At 38.1% G+C, this 22,201-nt stretch overlaps 2 protein-coding genes across 2 annotated transcripts in view; both read right to left on the minus strand.

The window, feature by feature from the left end:
* SNCAIP (synuclein alpha interacting protein) overlaps positions 1 to 19,254 on the minus strand; it is an 85,638-nt gene extending 66,384 nt beyond the window's left edge. Inside the window, exon 1 of the mRNA XM_070736319.1 lies at positions 19,177 to 19,254. The gene's annotated coding sequence lies outside the window, so the exon portion shown is untranslated. The remainder of the gene's footprint in view (positions 1 to 19,176) is intronic.
* LOC139159590 (uncharacterized) lies at positions 5,753 to 6,727 on the minus strand. Its single transcript, XM_070736894.1, has one exon. The coding sequence runs from the start codon at positions 6,725 to 6,727 to the stop codon at positions 5,753 to 5,755; it is 975 nt and encodes a 324-aa protein (XP_070592995.1).
* Positions 19,255 to 22,201: the final 2,947 nt, after the last annotated feature.

The raw sequence follows: 22,201 nt of genomic DNA on the forward strand, positions 1-22,201 counted from the left end.
GACTTATCTTGGAATAAAGGTAGATAGATAGACTTTTCATCAAGAGTAAAATCATGTAAGATGTAGAAAGTGTGGACAGGTATGTGTTTTTATCTGTGTTTCACCTGTGAGAACTTGAGTCCATCTATTCAATTAGGCGTGGGAAAATTCTAAGACTAGTACAAAGAAATATTGGCTTATGAACAAACTTTTTACATTATATAATTATGACAATGACTCCCACTTTAGAATTTAGAAGTGGCTAAATTCAGGGAAGACTGGGCTACCAGTTGCAAGTGGCTGTTTGCTAATTTTGAATGCCACTACTTAGGGAGAAATAATGGAGCAGGCATTGTTTGTGAACTTCCTGAATGCTTCTATATGGTTTCCACCTGACAAAGAAGGCTGGATTGGAAGAGCCTTTGACCGGATGCAGCACAACCTTTGCTATGTTCTAAGATAAGATTTGTCACTTCTCTTTTATACTGTTCAAATAAAAAGGATTAAAGTGAAGCCACAGGATTAATGAGAAAGTTAAAGAATTCTGACTGATGCATTCTCATCCAACAGTACATGTACTACCTACATAGTGTAAGACTTTATTTTAAAGAATATCCCATAAGCTACAAGATTCATATATGGAAAAGCCTGACATGTGACTCGGTTAATATTTAGTTTGAACAATGAGGGGTCCTTGGTGCTCTCTGATTTCGGTTGTTTTATTGCAGACATTTCATTAACAAAACTAGGATAACCTTGCACTGATGATGTCAGTCTTTGGAGAGAGGCAGCATATAAATTTAATAAATAATAATTATGATGATGTTTGCAATACAGTGATACCTCGTCTTACAAACCTCTCATCATACAAACTTTTCGAGATACAAACCCAGGGTTTAAGATTTTTTTGCCTCTTCTTCCAAACTATTTTTACCTTACAAACCCAAGCCGCTGCCACTGGGATGCCCCACCTCTGGATTTCTGTTGCCAGCGAAGTGCCTGTTTTTGCTCTGCTGGGTTTCCCCTGAGGTTCTCCCCCATGGGAAACACCACCTCCAGACTTCCGTGTTTTTGCAATGCTGCAGGGGAATCCCAGCAGTGCAAAAACAAGTGCTTTGCTGGCAATGGAAGTCTGGAGGTGGGGTTTCCCAGCGAGGGGAGCCTCAGCGAAATTGCAGCATCACAGAAACATGGAAGTCCAGAGGTGGGGTTTCGAGGACTTCCGTGTTTTTGTGATGCTGCAATTTCGCTGAGGCTCCCCGCGCTGGGAAACCCCATCTCTGGACTTCCGTTGCCAGCGAAGCACCCGTTTTTGCACGGGAATCCCAGCAGTGCAAAAACGGGCGCTTCGGCTGGCAAAAGGGGTGAGTTTTGGGCTTGCATGCATTAATCACTTTTCCTTTGATTCCTATGGAATTTTCACCTTAGAAACCTTGTCCCGGAACCAATTAAGTTCGTATGACGAGGTATCACTGTAGTGGCAAATATCTATAGCTTGGGTTCAGGATAAGGGTGAAGATTAGTTCTCCGAGCTTGTGGGTTAGTTTCCAAACATTTTTTTATTAGTTAGGTAACATTTTAGCAGAGTTTAGGGGATGTCAGTATCAGTGTTCTTCTGTTTATAAATGCTTCAGGTGTGGGTATGTCAGCAGAAGATCTTGTGACACCTGAACCATCACAAGATCCTCACTTGGCACACCCACACCTGAAGCCCTTATATACAGAAAAACACTGACAACCCCTAAATTCTGTTAACGGTGTTACCTAGCCTGGTAATGAAATATTCAGAAACCAACCCACAAGCTCGAAGAATGAACTCTCACTGATGATGTTATTTAGTTTAGTATAAAACATCTGCAAGAAAAAAACCCAAGCCGAAAGAGCACCAATAACTCCTTATTTCAACTCTGAACTACAAACATGCTCCTTTATTAGTTTGAAGAGTCTTCTTTAAAAAAAGATACAGAACAATCTTCTTTAGAAAACTTTATCTAATTGTTCTATTTTATCTTAAAATCCCTATTGTGTCAGCATGATGGATTTTTTTTTTTTGCTCTTACCAACCTTAGAAAAAGACATTTTTCTCCTAATATGCATCTTGTTAGCACATTTTGATCTAAGCTCCTTTCCACTCTGGAAAGGGAAGGAGCAGAAACCATGTTTATTATACAGCCTTCCCAGATGCTGCTGTATTCCTCTGGTTTTAAATCAAGTGAATGAAAATGGAATTTCAGCATTTGCAGCTTTTCAGAATTGGCAAGTCTGCTTAGGCTCTATAGGCTTGAACTCAATTTGCTGGCAAGCCCTTTGTTTCAGGCTGAACAATTAAGATTTAATTGGATCAGTTAAGCTAGCTATAAAACCAACTTTTCTGAGCCTGTAAAGGCAGAAATAAATTGACAAAAAAAAGTCTGATATAGACATATGAATGCAACCCAGATGACTGAATTCAGACATAACACTAAAGCATCATTAAGTTTCTAATCTTTTCCTTGTGGGCTTATTGGAAAGAGAAGGGTGAGGGTGGTATATTTGACACTAAACCATAGTTTAGCATTGTAGATGAACTGAATCAAGATAAAGAATGTATGTATAATCCCTGCAATTTTGACCCTTTTTTCAAAAGGAAAAACAGTTGCAGGGATTAGTCAAATAGGCATTCTCTTCACATCATATGTTACAGCATTTCTGTTGTATGTCTATATGTACAAGGTTTCCATCCAGAGATGATAGGAATCAGTTATACATTATACTATTAATTTTAAATTACTGTAATATAGAAAGTGTTTTGGGGACACTCACAAGTTAATGCTGGGTTTGGTTTAGACACCATGAACCAGCTGTTAGGCAACAGGCAGTATATTCAAGGGTTAAGCATTCATTGGTACATATAGAGAAGAACCAATGTAAATCTCAATCATGTTTTTAATTTCCATTTATTTTTACTCAATTATAATGCAAGAAAAATAAAAGATGTAGGTAATTTTAATCTAATAGCATTGGTATCATGAATCATATCAGGTAAAAGATGTGGAAGAAGAATCAATTGAATAAACAAAACTTCATTTCACTAATAACAGCACATGTTTTGGGTTAAGAAGTCTAATCCCAATATCAGGACACTTTTTCAGAAAATATCAAAAGTACTCAGAAGCTCTCTGCCACCATTCTCATATAGTTAAGCAAGAGATTTTTCTTTTAATAAAAATGTTTATTTCTTATCTATGCATTTGTTTATTTATAGGACATAAATAAAACCAACTTTTCACCGTATTTTATAACCGACCAAAATAGTGCAATATTGAAATTTTGAAAAATGACAATAAGCAAAACTTTATTTAGTGTGGATGCAAATGCAAAGCATGATGAAAGTAACAATCCAAAACCAACCGTATCAAATGTAAAATGGACTAAAAACAGCCAAAGCAAAACAAATATTAAAACCAGCAACATGTAAGACTGATTAATATAGTTTTAACTGGTCATATTCCCAGGGGACAGGCAACTTTTCGGATAATCTCTGTGCTGCAGAGATTAGATGAAAGTCGATATTACAGAAGATGTGGCAGAGAGACTTTGAACCTCTGTGATTTTTAAAAATACATTATTATTATTTATTAGATTTGTATGCCGCCCCTCTCCACAGACTCGGGGTTGCTAATTTCACAATTCATTTACAAAGTAATGCATAATTCATCAATGTGGTGATTTCTCTTGGAGTATCATAAACATATAGACATCCAGAATATGTACTCATATACATTCTGAACACAGTACATCCATTCTTTCAGAAATCTCTGAACTAGTTGCATTTTTTTTGAGAAAACCTGTGTTCCTTATGCAGTGATGGGCTACCAAAATTTTTACTACCACACCATGAGCGTGGCTTATGCATTTTGTTTCCATCTTTCAATTCAAATTGGGTGCTCTGGGGTGGAGCTCCAAATTTTGCTACCGGAACTGTGGTCCTGACTATTTCCGTAGGAGACCATCACTGTCCTTATGGTAAACAGAATGGTTATTCCATTATAAAGATTTATTGAATACCTAATGTTAGCCTCAGATATATATGATGAAGTGCCACCAAAATTAAAAGATTCTTCTATAATGTATGAATTAGTGAAAACTTATTTGACAAGCAAACTGCAGTCCATTATGATTTTTTTTATTTTTAATCAACATTTGTGATTTAAAAATATACTTTGAATTTGAAAATTTTAAAAAATTAATATTTAATATTTACTTGTTTTATACAAACAACACTATAATATTTACCTCTGCCAACATTTTTGCAGCTTTTTGATCGATTCTAATGTACTTTATAGCATAAAAATTGCTAAGATAGTAGATTCTCTTCTACCCTAGAAGCTTAGAAGAGATTAGTACCAGGTCATAACAAATAAATAATCTTATGTAAGTTATGAGAATTGATCAAAATACTATAACACTTAATAATTTTTTGATAACAGAAAACATACTTATTTCTTGTGACTTTTTGTTAGGTTCTAATAAAGGTGTTGTCTAATGGTTAGTAGGTATGTAAGTAAATAGGTGGGCAGGCAGACGATGGGAATTCATTTAGGATTTCAGAAAAGGTCATATTAGTTTTTAAGGATAAATGAAACCAAATACTTTAGCCAGAAGTCATGATTTTATGCAAGAGGTGTGTCTTGTTTCAGATACAAAAATATAACATGATTCTGCTCATTTTTGGAACAATCACAATATGTAGATTACCCAGTAGCAACAACCTATCTGACAAATATAAATACCACGGAAAGCAAGAAAGTGCATCTGTAAGTCTGAATTAAATGCCAGATACTATGTGATAATTTAGTTGCAAAAATGTTACACAATGGTATTTGCAACCTCTATCAATTAGCACATCCCCAACGTGATACTATTGAGCTATGGTAATTATTAACCATTTGCAGAGGTCTATGCATAGCTTCTTCATGAAAGAACCCCCCTGTAAAGTCATAATTATTCAGGAATATAGGTATTATTTGGCCAACTGTTTCTTTCTACTATGCGGCAACTATGCAGTTGTGATTGTACATATGAATTGTTTCTGACATACTGACAGTTTTACAACTGAGTCTGCACCTACATCTAGTCATTTCCTCCTGGTAACTTAACACTACTGTAATTCAATGTTTTGAGGGATTGCAAGAAAATTATTCTTACGCTTACACAAAGTATAGTCTTTGGTTAATTGAAGATGCCATCCAAATGACACAAATCAGTTTCATCTCCCAGTCTGTTTCTGGGTTCAATGCAAAGTGCTGGTATTAAGTTCAACAGTTTAAAAAAAAAACAACCAGAGCTCAGATTCTGGAAATCTGTGGTATCTTCCCAGACTTCCAACTTTTTGACATGTTAAAATATCCATATTCTTGAATGTTTTTAGAGCAGTAAGATTATGTGTGTTTTGCCTTTTGCTCTTCTCCGTTGTTTTTAAAAAAATATAATTACTGCTTGTAACAAATATTATAAGCTGTTTTGTGTTTTTTAAAAGAGAAAAAACCAATATTTTTAAATACATAAAATAAATATTGCTGGTAGAGCCAATAATTTGCCCATATAAAGATTCTATCACTGTAGTTTCAAGAAGCCATGGGAGAACAAAGATGCTAGATATATCTTCCCTGTAATCTACATCAGTAAATACATCAGTAGATACAAACAAATCCTTGTTCCCCTTCTTACATAATCTTTCCTATCCACTTAAAGATACTCTTTAAAAAAAAAAACCACCACCAAATTGTGGTTGCTAGGCATATGGAGAAACATCTACAGAAGATACAGTTGATAAAGAAACTGTTTTCGACTCAACCTTATAACAGAAACACTTCACTTTTATTATTAATTTGTAGTTAATCAGCATGAGGAAATAAGGGCTGACAGCTGAATATCCTGAAGATACAATTGTCAGGACAGGTGGTGCAAAGTATTTAAATTTAAAATTCTTCAGGCACCTAATTAGGATAAAATTAGAAGTCCAAAGTGAAATAATAACTGGTATTAATAACAGAAGAAATTTACATGCTCTGAGAATCTCAGTTTCACTAGCATCATGCCCAACCCATATGCATCCACATGCTGCTTTCTTATATTCGCAAAGGAGTTGTATTATTCGGAATCCAACAAGAAGCATCGCTATAAGTGGAAGAAGATCAATAGCCACGAGAAATAATCTTCCATAGAAAAACTTCACCGAGTAATTTTTATACTCAGTCTTACATTTGGTATAGATGAAACTGCCCGTTGATTCATTTTTCATATACCCTTCATCCTTTTTTCCTGTGTGAAGTGGAAATGGGCAATAAAATGCAAAAGCAGAAATCCAAAGTATACCAACTACAAACAAGTGACACTTGCAACACTCTGTAGTTGTAGCTTCAGCTGGAGGATGCACCAGACGACACAATTTCAAACTGTAGAACAAAACAATGTATAATGTGAACCATATGGCAAGAGTAGCAGTAAAGTTCGTGAAGAAAACAAGAACTTTGCACCTATTTGAATCCAACGTGACGCCAGATGCATAAACAATCTTCAAAACATTCACCACCAGGTTATATAGAAGATGGACAATTACAAGGTTGACTATAAGTATCAATGGGATTCGTGATTTATCATGGATGCATCTCTTTGTGAAGTAAATCAGCAATGGATTTCCAATCGCGCTGCATGCGATTAAAATAGAGCAGAAAACAATCTCCCATGTGCTAATCCAGGAGTCCATGTTTTCCATTCAGTAGATATGTCCAGAATTTTTCTGATCTTTATCGCTTTTCAGCTTCAAAAAGACTGGTATAATTTCTTATCAAACTCATTTTTGCCCCCTTTGGTAAATTTTCAAAATGCATACAGAGCCAAGGAACTTGGCATACAATAGTCAGTCTCTTCGTAGAATGCAAAAATGAAAAACAAAACCCAGCCAATGTTTTTTAAGTGAATGTACTTAAGTGACCTTTCATCATCATCACATGTGGTGCTATCATTATGTACGCTCACAAGGGTATCCTTTAATGAAAGGTTACAGGAATATAGAAACAACTTGGAAGCCTTGCTTCTCTAAAAATACTTCAGCCACACAAGTTTTTACTGAACAACATGCCCTATAACTGAGAAGAAAGGAAGAAAATAAATGGAAAGATTGGGGTCAAGGGAACAGAAAAGGATGTGGTTTACTGGCTGCCTGGAATATTAAACCTTAGTATGCTATTCTACATTTTCTTTCATTCTCTTTCATCTTTCTCCCACTTGTAGTGATAAAATATGAAGGCCTGGTACTGCTAGAAGATGTACAGACTAGGGAGCAAAGAGGTAGAAGTAACATTTATTCTTTTCTCGTGGATTTTATCAATGAAGTTTTCTTCTTGTAGGCTGAAATTTACATTTCATTGCAGGTTCATCTACAGTATATTGCTATAAAGCAGGGATAATGTTGATCAAGGAGTTAATTGGAGGCCCATAAACCTTGGGGATGTGTGAATAGATTTCAGGTGGTTTGTGAATATGGTTAGGAGAAATAATTACAATTTTATTTCCACTAATATCTAACTCAAATTTAGGTAGGTTTTTTTCATTGAGTAATAGAAGCCACAAAATAATTTATGGCCTCTAGACTCCAAAAAATGTTTCACTTCAATAAATATCACTATCTGTATTTATTGTATCCTTAAAAGGGGTGTTGCCTTGTTTGTTGTTGATTTGATGGATTACCAAAGAAACTCATTTTTCCATATTTCACATTTTTATATTTTAATACTTGTATTTGAACATAATTGGCGTCCTCTGAAATATAAGCTATATCTATGTATTGTATTTTATGTATTTAAATGCTTTTTGAGATGATACCTACAGCTTCAATGCATAAAATAAAATACATAGATATAGCCTAGTAGTTAATTATGGATGTCAGATTGAATAAAAGTCAAAATATATATTAATCCCAGTGTAATGATCATAGTATAAACGGCAATGGAATGTCAAGATTTTCTAAACTGTTGCCTTCCAAATATACTGGGACTGATATTTGATAAGCCATGATTACAACATTCAAACTAGTCTAATAATTACAGACTCCTCTTGGCAAAAACTTTAACATTCTAATATTAGATACTAAAGTTAAATTCACACAAAACTTTCTCTGAGGGATTTTCAGTATTGAGTAAATTTTTGCAGAATACAGTAAGAATCATAAAAAGTCAACTGAGAGTTTTGACAATAATTATCTGTGCACTATTCAGAAGTCTTCAAGTCAGTTTAAAAGCAATAATAAATCTTTATCAAAAGATAAAAATGTCATGACAGTTAATTGATAACTTTAATAATATTGTTCATTTTATATTGAGAACTAGGTATATTTATCAATGCATTGTATTAGCTGAATTGAATCAGGTTTATTCAGAGTTAATATATAATTCTAAAAATTGTGTTCTTTATAGTAATTTTGTAGGTTAAGTGACTTAAACCCAAATCAAATAATGCACTCCATTCTCCTCAACTTTCCCAATAGTCCAAATTGTGTCTGGGATGAATCTTTAGGAAAGGAGAGGACTAGAAACAAGTATTTTTCTCTGTTCAAATAAAAGCTTGAAGCAATCACTCCAAGCCTTTTTATCATTCTCTACAAAATGCCTTTTTTCTGTGCAAAATATATATTGCAAGTGATACTTTCAGGAAGAGATGAAATATTTAAGATCCCATGAACTGACAGTGAACCTTATGAGCAGAAGGTGGTGGATTTTTCCTCCATACCTTTACCTTCAATTAGGTAAAGTTCAGCTGAGCAGAGTACTAAGAAGTACTCCGAGGATACAAAATGTTAAGGATACAAGATGGAAAAAGCCAAATATGGTTTTTAGGATTTCAGGATTAAATTAAATTGAGTTCACGAACACATATAGGCACAAAACTTCACAGATTTTTAAAAATCTATGTAACAGTTTTATGCTTATATGTGTTTGTGAACTCAATCAATCAATTTATAATGAATGATTGTCCTTTGTCTGATAGACAATAAAGAATTATTGTCCCTTGCCTATTGTCCTTTGCTTCACATGGCATCTCCATTTGTCAGTGGCAGAGACAAATGTGTATATTCCTTGAACATGTCCTAAAATATCGGATCCATTAAAGCCAATAGAAATATATATACTGCAGTTTTGGACTGAAGCCTTGCTGTATCCAGTAGCAACATGTCATCTGCTTTTTAATTAGAGAGGCCTTCGTATAATTATATATTACAGGTGGAAGAGTCTTTCTCCTTTTTTATATATAAATAAAATTGTTCTAAAAAAGGCTATAAACTGGGAAAAGACCTTCAATTAGGTAAAGTACAGCTGAGCAGCAATCTAGATTTGGAAAGGAAGAGGTGATTTGAAGCAGACCTGGGCATGCATGTTTTCTTTGTATCTCCTTAAATCAAAGCATAGGAAAAAGCCACTTTTTAAGGAGATACTGATGATACAACATGGGTGCCTCTACATACTCCAAATCATTTTTTTCTGGACAGCCCTCATCTACTGTAAATAAATTGCTCTTATCCAATCAGCACCAATATGAAAAGTAAGAAATAACTTATTCTGGATTAAACTAGAGTACCTAAATATATAATCCAATTTTTTTCCCGATCTCTAGTAGTACTGGACAAAAGGCTACATTGGGAATTCTCAGAATTATAATCTCAGTGTACTCAGAGAAGATTGGTATAGCTTGTATTTTATTTTGATATTTAATTTGATTAGCTTTTTAAACAAATCTTAATTTCCAGCAAGAAAACTAAAATAAAAGCTATGCAGAAGGAAACATAATTTGTCCCTCTCTTATATATCCTGGAAAGGGATGAAAATAAAGGGCTTGCTTCTGTATTGTAAAAGCCCTCTGGAACAAGGTACACAGTTCAAAAAGAACATAAAACTCAGTGTGATCTGCAGGTAGATAGTCCCACTGGAAGAGGATGAGGCAAGAATTATATCTATTAAGTAGAATGAAAACTAGAAAGGTTTTCCTTTCAAAACCTGAGATTGTGGACAATTATGCAAATTCAGTAAAAAAAATGAGACATGCCTAGATTCATGAATGTTAAAATATTCAAAGCCTTGAGGAATGATTTGTTATGTGAGGTCAGCAATAAAATCTAGAGCAGTGATGGCAAGTCTATGACATACATACCACAGGTGGCATGCAGAGTCCTATCTTTTTTTTTAAAAAAAAATTATTTTTATTGATTTTTTAGAATATGAACACACACACAACATAAAACAGCTGCTCTGTGAGTAGTACCCACCACCAGACAAGCATTCACACCCCACCACCAAATCGGGGGTGTTTCTTGTATACTGTATACCATTTTAACTCAAGAGCAAATTATCTGTTTACATATTATAGAGTGGTTCCAACTTATTCCTTGTAGCTTGGTCTCGGACTCTACTCGCCATATATAGTCTTACCTTGTCCCATCGTCCCATCCTTTATTGCAAGTCAGTTTCATTAACCGAATTCATCCTTTTATCCATAATCTCAAATTGAATATGGTCCACCATGTACCGGTACCAATTTTGCATTGTCCATTTTATCGTATCCTTCCAACCCAAGACTATTACCACCTGAGCGCTTTCTATCGCTGCTTGTTTTATTTCTCTAAATTCTCCCATCGCATTGCTTTTAACTTATACTGCCATTTCCTTAGTAATTATCCATTGTATATTTAACATCCTATTAATATCCTCTTGCACTTTTTGCCAAAAATTCTGCACTACCAGGCATTCTCAAAGCATATGCATTAACACTCCTTTATCTCATGCATGCACGCGAGCTGCACTTCAGCTCAGCTATACTGTGCATGCACGTGCACTTATTTATTTATTTATTGGATTTGTATGCCGCCCCTCTCCGCAGACTCGGGGCGGCTAACAACAATAATAAAAACAGCATATAATAATCCAATATTAAAACAATTAAAAACTCTTATTATAAAACCAAACATACATACAGACATACCATGCATAAAATTGTAAAGGCCTAGGGCAGTGATGGGCAACCTTTTGAGCTTGATGTGTCAAAATTCGCCAAAAAACCGAGCATAACTCGGGTGGTGTATCACCTTGAGAAAAAAACACTCTCACTCTCTCACTCTCTTCCTTCCTCTCTCATCTCTCATTCTTTCTTTCTTGCTCACTCTCTCTCTCTCTCTTCCTTTCTTTCCTTCTCTCTTCCTTCCACTTTTTTCTCATTCTCTCTTTTCCTTCTTTCCCCTCTTCCCCTCCCTCTCCCTCTCCCTCTCTCCCTTTATATGTATCTCTTCCTTCCTTCCTCTCTTCCTCCCTTTCTCTCTCCCTCTTGTTCACTTTTCTCTCCCTTCCCTCCCTCCCTCCTTCTTTCTTCTCCTCTTTCCCTCCATCCCCCCTTCCCTCCTTTCCACTTCTCTCTTCCCTCTCCCTTTTTTTCCTTCTTTCTCATTTGTTTGGTTTCCCTCTCCCTCGTTCTTTCCCTCCATCATTTTCTCATTTTTCTCTCTCACATTCCCTCCCCCTCACTTCTGTTTTCTCTCCCTCTCTCTTGCTTTCTCTCTCTCTCTTCCTTCCTCTCTTCTTTTTTTTTCTGCCCTGCAATACGCCGCAGGGCAATCGGCTGCAAGCAGGAGCTCCAAGACGGTGGCACCGACGTTGGGTCGCAGTACATTGCTGGCACTGGCCCGCTGGCTGGGCTGGGACGGAGGTGCCAGCCCCATGCCCAGTGCAGCAATGTATGGCGTCCTGCAACACATACAGCCGCCGCCGGTACCTTGCAGCCAACCACCCCACTGCCGCCCCACGGCTACTACTCAGTGCCCTCCCGCTCGACCCACGTTTGGCTGCGCCACCTTCGTGGCTTGCCCTGCTGCCCCGCACCCGCTAGAGCTGCCCAGTGCAGCCGAAGCGCGGGGCGGAGTAGGTGGCGGCTGCTTCAGGCACGCCCCCAAGCTGAGCTTCCTTTGGCTTCCTTCGAGGCAAAGCTGCAAAGCTCACCTGCTTCCTCGAAGGAAGCCAAAGGAAGCTCAGCTCAATGAGGATCGGCTGTTGGTCTCTTCAAGCCGCTGTCGCCCACTGCGGAGATCCCTTCACCTGGAAGCAGAGGCGGCGGCGGCCTCAGACGCTGCAACAACGCAGCCCCGAAAAGGACCGTCTGTTGGTCCCTTGAACCTGCCGCCACCTCTGTTCGGGCGAAGGGATCTCCGCAGTGGGCGGCGGCAGCAGCTTGAAGAGACCAACAGCCGATCCTCATTGAGCTGAGTTTCCTTTGGCTTCCTTCAAGACAGCAGGTGAGCTTTGCAGCTTTGCCTTGAAGGAAGCCAAAGGAAGCTCAGCTCGGGGGCGGGCCTGAAGCAGCCGCCGCCTACTCTGCCCCACGCTTCAGCCGCGCCGGGGCCAAGTAAGCTGAGGCTAGGCCCGTCGCCACGGCTCCAAGTGCGGGGCCTGGGTGGGCATGCATTGGGAGGGCCTCGCCGTCGCTTGGCGGGAGAAGAGCTCCCCTCCCCACGATCCAGGACGGCATGGCCGTCAACAAGTTAGTGCGCGGGGGTCCTGATGGCTTGCTTACGGCCCCCTCCAGCCGCTCTTGCAGGGCTTCCAGGCTTCCCGTGGGGCGGCGAAAAAGCAAAAAAGCAGCACTGGAGGGACCAAGATGGTGTACAGCTGAGCGTCTGGAGGAGGAGGAAAGCCAGGGGGTGGGGAGGAAAGCGGCCCTGCAATTGGCCAATTTATTTCTCGCCTTCAGGGAGAGGAACTGCTGCTGCTCTGCCATAGGGTGCTTTCCTCCCCGCCCCCTGGCTTTCTTCCTTGCCGCCGCCAGACGCTCAGCAGCAGAGTGGAGGGGAGATTCGGGAGCTTATGGTAAAATCTCGTACGTTGCCGGGGGCCAGGTAAATGGCCTCAGCGGGCCATAGTTTGGGGACCGCTGCCCTAAAGCTCCCCATTTGTCCAGCCGCGTGTCACTGAAAATGGCTACGCGTGTCAGTGCTGACACGCGTGTTATAGGTTCGCCATCACTGGCCTAGGGGAAAGAGTATCTCAGTTCCCCCATGCCTGGCGGCAGAGGTGGGTTTTAAGAAGCTTACGAAAGGCAAGGAGGGTGGGGGCAATTCTAATCTCTGCGGGGAGTTGGTTCCAGAGGGCCGGGGCCGCCACAGAGAAGGCTCTTCTCCTGGGTCCTGTCAAGCCAGCTGCTTTTGAGGTTTCTGCTGTATATGGGCAGGGGAGGGGTGCATGCAGATGCAGAGGGTGGGGCGCATGGTGGGATCATGTGTGCATGTGTGTGGTGCATACAGGGGCTTGATTGCACATGCACAGGTGTAATAATAATAATAATAATAATTATTATTATTATTATTATTATTTGTATGCTGCTCCTCTCTGAGAAATGTGTGGCGATGCGTGAGGGGGCACACACATGCATATGGGCACACATGGGGGGGTCGCACATTGCATGGGTGGGTTTAGTAATGGGCAGCCAAAATTTTTACTGTCATACTGTGGGTGTCATTTATTTTGTGGGTGTGGCTTAATGGTCATGTGACTGGGTAGGAATGGCTTGCCAGCCATGTGATCAGGTGTGAGTGGCTTGAGTGATCATCATCGTTCAAATGAATTGTTAAGTCCTCGACTTACAACCTTATCAGTGTCGCTAGATGGGGTGACAATTTGCTTCACGTTTCCCATGCTCTCCTTCCCGGGTTACCCCCACACCTCAAGCTGGGTAGCTAGGCGAACGGCTGCTGCCGGAAGCATAAATGCTGCCAGCGCCGCTTCCACCCACGCCTTCTGCTTGCACCTCAGGTGGGAGGTGGCTGCGTGAGGCTGGATGGGAGCTGGGCAGGAGAGAGAGAAGCTCGTCTGAGGCCAGGAAGGAGGAAAGAGGAAAAAAGCAAGGAGAGCAGACACAGCTGCAGCAGCAGCAGGGAAGAAAAAGGAGAGCCGAGCCGAGACCAGTAATCCAGGAAGTGACAGCCACCGATCTGCTGGAGCTGCGCACAAATCTTCATTTCCGCCGGTGGAACTGCATTCCACCCCATCCTGCCTGCTGCCCACCCCTGGGTGGGCATATGTGCATGCTTTCATGTGCTCTTCCAGCACTCGGTACCAAAAAAGTTAGCCATCACTGATCTAGAGAATGGTTTGCCCATTATGACATTAAGTTACTAATCTGAGATACAAAGACATTACAAATCTCTACTTTCAGGTTACTTGGGGTGGGGGAAGGGAGTAAATATTTATTCTGAAGACTTAAAATAGGCCTCTATGAAGCCGTAGCAATTTCTGTCTTCAGCACTGAAAAAAACCCAGCTCTTTATTTTGGCATATCATATCACTGTTTGTTTTTTCTCCTAATAAATCAGATTCATATAGTGACATGGGAAGTTCATTTTGGATATCTTTAGGAGCCCCAGATGGAAGAATTTATGGTTGTCCGGCCAGGTAGGTAACCTGAAACCAGGAAAGATGTGTGACAGTAATAATCTGAAATGCTGAAATTAATGTTAGCTGGTGAGACCTTGACGTTGGGTTGGCTATAAACTTTCCTCCATTTTTTAAAAGCAGGGACGTGTGATTCTGCTAAGTATCAACCAATTAGTTCACTGAGTAAAATTAGAAAGATTTATGCTTGGCACCTAAAACAGACATTGCAAGAATGAATGAGGAAGGGAGAATGAGCAAATGAGTTTTAAATAGCTGAAGTCATCAAGCCCACAATCCCCCAAATACATCTAACTTGCAAGAAGAGAGAACAACTATTCATTAAACCATTATGAGTGATGCTTCCTTGGGCAGCCATTATATGATGGCTTTACCAGCTGTCTTCGTGGAGGTGGAAAAACAAATCCCTGCCCAATGCTAGTTTATGTTGTGAGGCAGGGGACAAAATTGTAGTAGTGTAGTCTCTGGTTCCTATGCAGAAGAAGGTTGCTAATCCCAGGTCCAGATATTTAAAAAGCTCTTTCATTGTTTCTAAAACCCTTCCATTTAAAAGGCATGAAAAATACATTTTTCAGCTCTACAACTATTTGTTACTAGACTTTTTAGTTCAGTTTCTTTATAGTTTCTCAGAGAGGTTGTAAGTTATAAGTCATAGACAAACAGGACAAATTAAATTTATAACAGCAGCATTTCAAGCACCTAAATATGTATCAGCCCTGACATTAAAAATTGGTTCTTTGAAGAGCATGATTGTTAATATTTAATTACTAGTTAAAATGCCATTATTCCCCCATAGGGCTACTTCCTTTTACTGTATCCTGTTGGACCAATTTCAGTTTTCATTCAGCATTTTCAAGAAATGTTTATATAAGTCTCATTATGTGCCTTCCTTTAGATGTTCTGCAATTTTTAGAATATATCTAGGCCAATAAAATCATAAGAGAAAGGCTTTTAAGTAAGGCAGTTTGATCTTAAAGCACACTAGAGATTAAAGAGGAAGCCCTATATGGCAACTGGTTAGTTGGGTTATGTCACTTACTTCCAACAAAGATTATTCTCTGAGGCCAGATTTGACATTCTATCCTATACATGGGGTTAATAAAGTCCCTATAGCCTGCTAAACCTGCCCCTGTAGCTTTATTGCAATTGAATCCGCCCTTCATATATTATTCCATTCTTCCTTTTATAATGATAGCTGAAGAAACCTAATTTTTCCTTTATTATTCCATGTCCCAGGTTGGTCTATTTAATTTTATACTAACTTCCTATTATGAGAAAGAAGAAAGAAAATTGTGCTCCATACAATATTGCAAAATGTTGCATGGCATCTGTCAATATTTTTGAGGACATGATCTTGAATTTTACTAATACCTGCCTATTAGTGTAACTTTTTAGATTTTTGTTATTTAAAGGTTATTTTACCTTTGGGGAACATTGGTTGCTTTTAATCTTTTATTGAAATAGATTATCATTGCATTTATTTTTAAAAATTTCCTCCTAGCATTTTTTTTCTTTAAAAATAGGGCTTGGGGTTTTTTGGATCAACCGAATCTTGATCCATTGGTTGGTTCTTTCTTTCTCTAATTCTAGGACCAAGAGCCATTCAATAAAGTAGATTGAATGAGTCTTAAATCAGGTGAGATAAAAGCATTTCCTTATGCAGTGCATAATTAGCTGTGGAATTACGGTACTTACTACAAGATGTGATAATAACTGCTATCCTGCTGAGTTTTTCTTTAAAAATGGTTGTGTACATTGATGGAGGACAGACAGGTCTATCAAGGGCTGGTCTCTTGTGGTCTCAATGTTACCTCTGAATTGAGGTAACAGCGTGCAGCCAACTATGAGCTGCAATGGAATTAAGAGAAATGATTATGTCTTCACTTTTTTTGAAAGCAGCCCATGGATATTTGGTGGACCACTGTGAAAAACAAAATGCTAGAAACTATGACTGGCTTTGTCCTGATGGCTTGCGACTGTTTTTAAATTCCTATTTCCTATGCTATTTTTTCTACTGAAGCATATTACATATAAATCTGCTAGTAGAATTTATTTAAAATAAGCTGCTTTATTTAAATATATTTATGTTTCTCAGGCTTAAATCATTCAAATTTATCAAGGAATTTTTTTCTTCACAAAATTTGGGCAATTAGTGAAATATCTATTTTTTTTTATTATTTTCTTTTATTAAAAATCAAATGCTTTTCAGTGCTAATCGATTATCGTATTTTTCGGAGTATAAGATGTACCTGAATATAAGATGCACCTTAGTTTTTTGGGAGGAAAATAGGGAAAAGAATCTGCTTACCAGGTATTCATCTGGCTAGCGTCCTTAGTCTGGTCAGCTTCAGCACATTATTTTATCCCCTGGTTAGGGCTTTAAAAAAACCTTATTCGGAGAGAGTAACAATGAAAGATCTTGCAAGCCAGTAAGAGCTGGGAACATCATTAACACCTGGAAAGAAACAGTCTGAGCAAGTAGAGCAATGGAAAAACCCCTGCAAAGACTTAGGGCTTGGAAAACATTCTTCATTGCAGAGACTAATAATGAAAGACCTTGCAAGCGGGTAAGAGCTAGGAACATCATTAGCACCTGGTTAGGGCTGGAAATAAACATCTGGTGCAAATAAAGCAATGAAAAAAGCCCTACAAAGACAGGGTTTCAAATACATTCTTGGCAGAGAGTAACAATGAAAGAGCTTATAAGCTGGGAACATTGTTAGCACCTGGTTAGGGCTGGAAAGAAACTTACTCAGAGCAAGTTAGAGTAATGAAAAAAACCCTGCAAAGACTTAGGGCTTGGAAATCATTTTTAGCAGAGAGAAACAATGAAATAGCCTGCAAAGTAAGAGCTGGGAAGATCGTTAGCAGCTAATTGGGGGGGAGCTACATTCAGAGTATAAGACACACCCTAATTATCAGCCTCTTTTAGGGAAGAAAAGGTGTGTCTTATACACCGAAAAATATGGTACTTGGCAACAAATTAAATAAAAATTGTACATTTAAAAATCAAAATCTTTCCAACCATCATTCAAGAAAATTTTGATCTGCACAATAAGGTTAAGCAGCACTTTTTAGAATTCGTTTTGCTCCTTTTGTGTCAAAATCCTTGAGCATATTAGAAAAATATGTTGTCTTAAAAGTCTATTTGTTCCAATTTTACATTTGCATTCCTTATATTGATGCTTTATAGAAAACACTTCAAAAACAAAACCGAGAAAGAATAGGGGGGGGGGGGTGTACAACGTTTTACTAGAAAGATGGTCTATTAACAGTATTATGCTATAAATTCGCATATCCAAACAAAGTGACAATCTGACATATCAAGACATTGCTTTGACAGTAATAAGCTAGATAAGGGATTGTAATATGGTCTCAGGAGCACTGATTATTTCTACCTGCTAGAACTTCTTTTGCTCATTTTTCCTCTGTCTAAATGAAGTAAAATAACATTGTTTCTATTAATGTCATGTACATAGTCTGGCTTTTCTCTCATTGACTGAGCATCTTTGTAGCACCAGCTTTTCTTTTTCCCCCTTTCATTTTTCCTCTTCTTGTTAACAGAGTGTGCCAAGAAAAACAAATGTTACAGGATAAATTATGTGTTCAGTCATCTTACATAAAATTTAAATGGGAGGGTTAGATGCATTTTCAAAGCCCATACATGAATTAGAAGCAACACTTTTTTTCTAAGAAAAACAAAAGACTAGCAGCTGGGCCACTGAGTAAAACAATGTGATTGATTTCGGTGGAGAAGTGAATTCTGGGAGCGAGATTACCTTATCCCTTATCATGTTTATTCAGAAGTCTCCCTAAGTTCAAAAGTTCATAGCTGCCCATAGAGATCTGGTACATTTGAAGCAAGCCAGAATAAACGTATTGTTTAAAGCTAGCACACAAAAGCTATCAAAATGTATTGCACAATTAATAACTGATCACACTCCATTATATGAATGTGGAGGTCACTGAGAATAACACAGATGATCAGAGACTTCCAGTAATGTCTGCTGTTCGATCACCACATTTTAACATTAATTCAGAGAGAAGTTATATGGGGTCTCTGCAATTTGTGGGCTGTCCAGATTTTAAGGATAACTTCTTTTCATATATAACAAGGGCCTTTCCCTTTATGGACTAAGTAGATTACTCTCTATAGTTTTACATGTCTATCCAGTGCAAAGCCCACAAGGCTCTATTTCTTTAAATAGTTACATCACTATAGTACAATAACCCAATTGGATCCAACCAATTTCATTAAAAAGACATCATGGGGAAAATCAGAACATTAAATGTATTTTTTAAAGAAACTGGATGGAAACAATGCACACAAAATGCATTTCAAATGTATCACCATAAATTTCAGAGTTTGCAAATTCCAAAATGTCTATGGGGATTCTCAGGCATCCATGTTATGGTCCCTTTCTTCTGGTTGCACCAGAAAGTCCAGTTGCCTCTTGAAAAAGTACCTTTGGGATAAATTCCAAAATGTTCCCTGTAACAGCCCTCAAACAGGGTTGGAAAAGCATCGATAGATCACATTCCATGAAAACTAGAAAAATAAGTTTATTTCCTCCATTTGTACCAACTAAACTTTCTTTCTAGGTTTCACATGACCAAATCCTCATAAGGATACACATATCCTGTTTATGAAAGCAAACCAATCAATGTTTAAACTGCAGTAGAAAAACAACTTGGCAGAATAAAAATGAAGGGCTAAATAAAACAAGTGTACCTTTAGACTCTGTATAAAATCAGCCAAGGAGGAGTTCTTCAATACCCACAGTTCTTCAGTGGGAGAAAATATTTAAGAGCAGCAGAGTACAAGCCATATTCCAGAGCCTGGTCTGAGATGAATCATGAATGAAAGAGTCAATGCAAAATAACAGGAATCAGGCAGGAACTTCTCAAAGAGTGGTTAGGAAACCAATTGAAATTTGTCCTCTGGCAAAAGGTCAACATTTAAAAGCTGCTCTTTGTTGATAATAGTGGTAGTTCAGAGCACATAAGTAAAATATGTTAACAATCCCCAAAGGGAACATGGACTATGACAGGTATTATTAGACATCTTGGCAGGATAAAATAATGCTATTGAAACAAAAATAAGCTTATATGCAAAAGGAATTGACTAACCTGATATTGCCCGCAGAGCAAATAATATAAATACATTGGTAGATAATATTAAATCACAGGTTTTGATTTGCTAAGGAAATCAAAATCTGTGATATTAATTTTGTGAATATATGCCTGGGGGAAATCAAAAGTACTCAGTGTATAGAGAAAGAATATTCTGTGAGCCAACTTTGAATGAGGAATTGATAATCATTTAAAACCAAACCAAACGCAGTTTTTATATCTGATGCATTAATTGAGGGAATATATTCAACAAGGAATATATCAATTAAACGTTTGTGTTTGTGTGTGTGTGTGTGTGTGAGAGAGAGAGAGAGAGAGAGAGGACTGCATGTTTATATATCTGCAAGTATTTCTTGAAATGAAAAAGTGCTATGCAAAATTGTTCTTTAAAGAAATTTAAAAATTAGTAAAAAAAAAAAAAAAGCACACCTAACAATGGATTATATTAATATACCTCAAATCCTCATTGTCAGGGGTGAAATGCTCCCATTTCGCTCGTGTCTGTCGGTCGTTGGAGAGCTGGTCGCAAAGGCAGCTCGAGGCTCCGCCTACTTGCCCGGACACCGCCATTTGGGTTCTTTTACCCTCTGTGTGTGCACAAAGTGTTCTATGCAAGCACAGAGGGTAAAAGAACCCAAATGGCAGCATCCAGATAGGTGAGTGGAGCCTCATTCTACCTTCACAACTGGCTGTCTGACAACTGACAGGCACGAGAGAACTGGGAGCATTTCACTCCTGCTCATGTGGCATAAATTGTGGAAAGATGCTGACAAATCATATACAAACTGTTAATAAATGAACATTTCACACATTTATCATTAAAAATGTTTTTACTGACTATCATGTTCAGCTATGTGAAAAATCTGGTCAGAGATTTTAACATTTATCAGTTAGATTTTTTAATTGCAATTAATAGCAATAACAATAGCATTTAGACTTATATACCGCTTCATAGTGCTTTACAGCCCTCTGTAAGCAATTTACAGAGAGTAAGCATATTGCCCCCAACAATCTTGGTCCTCATTTTACCAACCTTGGAAGGATGGAAGGCTAAGTCAATCCTGAGACTACTGAGATTCGATCTGCCAAACTGCTGGCAGCTGGTGATCAGCAGAAGTAGCTTGCAGTATTGAACTCTAATCACTTCACCACTAAGACATGCCAAAAAAGAAGGGACTGCAAATATTCTCCCTTTTCTTGTATTAACAGAGATAAGCTACATTTAGATACCCTGTTTCCTCGAAAATAAGACGTACCCCGAAAGTAAGGCATGTCAGAGGCTTTGCAGAATTTGCTAATATAAGGCACCCCCCGAAAATAAGGTGTAGTCAAGTTTACATACGGTACGGTGGAAAAACATACTGTACCATTCAAAGCTGTTCATAGCGGTACCGTAATAATGTGGCATCCCCTGCTGGGCCCTTCTATTGCTTTGTACCAGCTAGTACAGCAGACACAGTCTGCTGCTGTCTCACCGCCATTACAGTCTCCACTACAGTGCGTAGACTATAGTTCCTCTGGTGGCCGGAAGCTGCAATAGCGGGAGTATACTGTTGTACCATATAAGTGCTGTCGTTTGTGTGTGTGGGTACCATACTGACAGGTACCGTACCGTAATCAGTGTACCGTACGGTACACTTTCTTTGGGGAGTCAGCTTTTCTGCCTGTGAATTTGTCTTATTTGAGAAATATAAGGCACCCCCCAAAAATAAGACGTAGTACAACTTTTGGAGCAAAAATTAATATAAGACAGTGTCATATTTTCGGGGAAACACGGTATGCAGTTCTCTTCTGTATTGTAAAAATACAAAAGAACAGTAATACAGATTTCTGGAATCATTGCATATTAAAGACATTTTAGTTCTCATGTAAAAACAAAAATATTCAATGTCGGGATATAGCTTTATTCTTATGGGACACAACTTGAAATGTTATGAGGGGCTTGAATTTGTTGAAACAATAACAGTGACATATTTCAAGTGTTTTTGCCATTGAAAACTTAGGAAGTTTAGGATCAGCTTCTGGTCTATTGTTTTTCACCCCGGTGCCCTAATAGTATGTGGACATGAATTCTTTGTTGAGTAAGATCAAACTCCAGAAAATTTGGGTGAGGTGATGATTTATAAAACATTAAAATACATTATCCTCATATAAACTGTTGGAATACAAAGCTATATTTTGCTAAGAGTCTTCTACTTTTTAAAAAAGTATTCCATCCTTTCCCCTTTTCAACAGAGAAAACATAATATGTTTTCAGTTTAAATAAAACTTCTGGAACATATAGCTCTCAAATAAAAATCAGGGAGCAGCTTGTTACTTTAACAATTCTTTCAATTACAACATTTTCTCTGTAAGATTGCCTTATTTTTGCACACACGTACCCAAAAAATCTCTTTGAACAATTTTTCCATGTTGGCATTCCACTTACTAAGATCAAGAAAGTTTTAATATGTTTACTATTTTAAAGGGTTTTTTTGTCTTTGCAATCAAGCTGTTTGGTGTAAACTCAACAAAAATACCCTTAGTATACTGTTATCATTTTTTCCTTGCATGCTGTGATTGCTCTGGCTTATCACTGATTCAAGTCGAGAATTCCTGTTATGGTTTGCTCTAAATCTTCTAAC

The sequence above is a fragment of the Erythrolamprus reginae genome, chromosome 2 (assembly GCF_031021105.1).
Source record: "Erythrolamprus reginae isolate rEryReg1 chromosome 2, rEryReg1.hap1, whole genome shotgun sequence".
Classification (NCBI taxonomy): domain Eukaryota; kingdom Metazoa; phylum Chordata; class Lepidosauria; order Squamata; family Dipsadidae; genus Erythrolamprus; species Erythrolamprus reginae.

Bases quoted from the DNA above. Each gene is read 5' to 3' on its own strand.
- LOC139159590 (XM_070736894.1), bottom strand. From the start codon at position 6,727: ATGGACTCCTGGATTAGCACATGGGAGATTGTTTTCTGCTCTATTTTA.